A 4,049-nucleotide genomic window follows, 5' to 3' on the forward strand; every position below is an offset into this window, starting at 1 on the left:
CAAACAAAACAAAATGGTAAATTGGTCATTCTTATCATTCAACACATCCGATCAGACGCGTAATCAAACATTATGGTTTCAGTCAGATGTAGACTCAGTCAGACTTAAGACTCAGTCATGTCTCTGACTCAGGACTGACTCAATCAACAACTATCAAACGGCCCCTAAGAGGACGCAAATGTGTCATTTGTGCCTCTGTTTGACATGTTTACCCTTAAATGATATTGACCGATCATTTGTGAAATCATCATATGTGCCTTTATAGTGACTTACCATAAACCCTAGTGGATCTCATAGGTTTTTTGGTATATGTGGCAAATCTAAAATACGAGGAATTGAAAAAAAAAAAAAAAAAAAAAAAAAAAAAAAAAAAAACTATATGATATGACAACTTCTTTAGATACTTTCCTGGTAATTAGCTTTTTTTTTAGATTTCTTTGTTAACTATTATTTGCATGTAGCAACACAAATAACATATATTATGTTATTTTATAGTACAAATGTTGAAAATATGTAATTCTGACACCAAATAACATATTTGAAATCTAAAGAACATTTTTAAAATCCATAGAACATATATAAAACCCAATGAACATATCTGAAATGGATGTCCAAAAATTGAAGAGTATGGTGGCTAACTCTAATTAATGAACTTTTTGTTTAAAAACAGCAATATAACAAACACAGAAAAAAATACATTGATATTTTAAAAACACTACTGACATGCATAATCACATTATCAAAATACATGGAATTGAAAAAAAAAAAAAAAACATCATTTAGCATGGTGTATTGTTAGATTCTTTTCTAGTAAGCTGTGTATTCGATTAGATTATTTTGTGGACTATTAATTGCATGTATCAACACAATGAAACATATATGATGTTACTTTAAAGTACAAACCCTAAAAAAATTCATCTCGGACATCAAAGAACATATCATCCAAAGAATATTTTCTAAAATCCGAAAAATATATATCTGAAATCCAATAAACATATCTGAAATGGATGTCCCCATTTCGGAGGCATACTACTATATTTTTTTCTCTTAAATAATGCAACATAACACATAGAAACGCAAAATAAGATACTTTAGCATTAAAACTTTGAAATAGGGGGAATTTCGAACTTTGAATTCCAAAAAACACTAACAACATGCAAAATAACATTATTAAAATGCAATATATATATATATATATATATATATATATATATATATATATATATATATATATATAATAACTTACCAAAGACAAGTACACTATGTATGTATAAAAACATGGTGTCATTTCAAAAAAGAAAAAAAAATGGTGAATCTAAACATTTTTTAGATAGGGTTGAAAGAGTTTTTTTTAATGCAAATTGAACGTTACCATTATATGTCTCAAATTCAAAATGGCCTCATTTGGGACTTGATAGTGATAGAATGCAAAAAAAAATGGGTCAAATACAATTATTCTTAAAAATCAAGTTGTCATTTTTTTTTCTAAAACGTGTTTTTAATCTTATAATCAGTTTTTAAGAGTTTATGTTATTTGTTATAGATCAAATAACATATTTAATCAACCAAAATATAATTCGACTTACTATAATAACAACCCAAGGGTTCTATGTTGGTCTTAAAAATATTATTTTAGAATAAAAATTGACATAATATTACTTTTACGGGTCACGATAAAAGCAGTTATATGAATTCGGTCATGACTTCCAACAAGAACAACCTAATTATTTCCCGCCAAATTTTCAAAATTTCGTACAACTCACGCTATAAAGTCAGGCATGCAATACTCACTTGTTCATTCTCCCCTCACAATTCGTAACGTACAAACCAGATCTCAGTTTCAGAACATTGAAGGAGAAATGAGAGGACCTAAGATCACTGCTACCATTGCTCAGAAGAAGCTTAATCCTGAGTAATTTTCTCCGCTTCTCTTCTATGTTTTTATCATCTTCGTGTTCTACTGATTATTGATCCGATTCATTAGCGTAGCGATCATGCATTATCTATTGTTTGGATTAATTTCCTTCAGATTTGATGTTATATTCTCTGCTCAATTTATTTGTTAATTGATTTCTAGATTGTTAATCGGTTTTTTTCTTCATCGTCTTTCGGTGTTCTTATATCTGATTGCTTGTGGTGATTGATGAAGTTTATATGCATACTTGTTGTTTGATGTTGTTGAAGGGCAACGAAGAAGGCGAAGTCCGATAAGAGTGTGGCAAAGAAGGAGAAAGCGTCGAAGAAAAATCCCGGTGCTCCGAAGCGACCTCCATCTGCTTTCTTCGTCTTCATGTAAGCTATTCTGTTCATACTTCCTGTTCTCGAGGTTTATGTATATATATCGGAATGAGATCGATTATTGTTTCATGTTTTAGAATATAACTCATGTTGCTGTTTTCATGATATCGCAGGGAGGAATTCAGGAAGGAATACAAGGAGAATTTTCCTGATAACAAATCCGTCTCCATCGTATGTATCAGAGATTCATTCACTTACCTTTACTCTTCTCTTCAGTTTCATTAACTTCATTAAAACCGTTCGTATGATCTATCAAAAATACCGATCCTATCGTTTTATGTTCATTAAACATAATCGTGATATCGAATTGATGAGTTTAGGTGTTTATTACACAGGTTGCAAAGGAAGGTGGAGTGAAGTGGAAGGCTATGTCCGACTCTGTAAGATCTCAGATCTGAACTATATAATACAGAACTTCCATCAATTTGTTCTAATAACCTTTGTATTGTTATTGATTATGTTTATCTGGTTCATAGGAGAAAGCTCCATATGTTGAGAAAGCAGCTGTGAAGAAAGCAGAGTACGGAATCGTTCTGAAACAGTTCAACGATGATCTCGTAATAATTCCTACACCTTCTTCTTTAGATTGTTATCAAATCATCTATTATTTTCTCAACTCTATGAAAGTAATTATGTTGTTTATGATCAATCAGAACGAAAACTCAAAGGAGAAGTCTGGATCAACCTCAAAATCATCATCCGATAGTCACGATGACGTGGAGCAGGAAGCTAGCTCTTAGGTCAGATCTATATTTGATAATAAATCAGGTTTTACTAATATGATATAATGTGGATAAAACTCGTATGAAGTTTTTGTTGATTTTGTACTCATTTCTATATTTGTCATCTATATTTGTCTATCACATTAATGATCTACTTAGCTTATCTTCAAATTTTGTCTACCTTTAAGATTTGATGATTGTTCTAAAAGTTTACAATTCATCAAAGTTATGATTTCACCATATAGCACTGTAAGTAAATTAAAAGAATATGAACAACATTATTTTTATAATTTACACAATATACGTTAATGATTCAAAACAATATTTGTATCATGACTTGATTTCATAATGTGGAAGTTGAAAATTATTTTTACTTGTCAATTTCAACTCTAAATAAAAAGAGGTTCATCATTGTTAGTCGTACAAAAAGTACAATTATTAAATATATAGGTAAAAAAAATGGTTTCAAATTTAATAAGCAATATGCATTTATGCACAATACTGTTGCTGTTTTTGCAAGGGTGTGAAAGCCTCCAAAATGATGTCGTTTTGGATTTTCTTGTAAAATCCGTTACCTAAATCAATACGACCACCAATTTGCGGATTTGATTTTTTTTTTCAGTATTAATTTTTGCAATATTTTCGTCTAATAAAAATGTTTTTTTTTCTAAAGGTAAACCAAATAAGTTTTAGTAAAATTGGTTAACATGTTTAGCTATCGTGAGTTCCGTGTTTAAAAAAAATTATATAGATGTCTTGCTCGCATTAAGTTCCATTGTTCGATGTTCAACTCTCATATTGAAGATTATTTTCGGAAAAAAATTGGTAAAAGACACCGATAAAGGTCCTATGGAGATAGACCTGCAACCGACGTATAGAAAAAGTCATATTGTTTAAGTAATTATTTTGCAATACCATATTTTGATTATATTTCAAAGAATTTTTTTTATAGTTGGCGAATGTCATTTTTTTAAATTAACATCATTTCACGAAAATATATATCATGCACACGGAAATTAAAATAAATTC

The 4,049-nt window shown here is 29.8% G+C and overlaps 1 protein-coding gene across 1 annotated transcript; it reads left to right on the forward strand.

Annotated features, from left to right (window-relative positions):
• The first annotated feature begins 1,796 nt into the window (after window positions 1-1,796).
• Window positions 1,797-3,164, forward strand: LOC145117016 (high mobility group B protein 3-like). Its single transcript, XM_079053320.1, has 6 exons — window positions 1,797-1,912; window positions 2,185-2,292; window positions 2,412-2,469; window positions 2,634-2,678; window positions 2,775-2,855; window positions 2,952-3,164. The coding sequence occupies exons 1-6, from the start codon at window positions 1,860-1,862 to the stop codon at window positions 3,036-3,038; spliced, it is 432 nt and encodes a 143-aa protein (XP_078909446.1). The 5' UTR covers window positions 1,797-1,859; the 3' UTR covers window positions 3,039-3,164.
• The last annotated feature ends 885 nt before the right edge of the window (window positions 3,165-4,049 follow it).

The sequence above is a fragment of the Lactuca virosa genome, chromosome 5, assembly GCF_052849685.1.
Source record: "Lactuca virosa cultivar CGN04683 chromosome 5, Lactuca_virosa_CGN04683_v6, whole genome shotgun sequence".
Lineage (NCBI taxonomy): Eukaryota > Viridiplantae > Streptophyta > Magnoliopsida > Asterales > Asteraceae > Lactuca > Lactuca virosa.

Coding starts and splice junctions, on each gene's coding strand:
- LOC145117016 (XM_079053320.1), top strand. CDS start 1,860: ATGAGAGGACCTAAGATCACTGCTACCATTGCTCAGAAGAAGCTTAAT. Junction 2,293..2,411: donor TCTGCTTTCTTCGTCTTCAT/GTAAGCTATTCT, acceptor ATGATATCGCAG/GGAGGAATTCAGGAAGGAAT. Junction 2,470..2,633: donor ATAACAAATCCGTCTCCATC/GTATGTATCAGA, acceptor TTTATTACACAG/GTTGCAAAGGAAGGTGGAGT.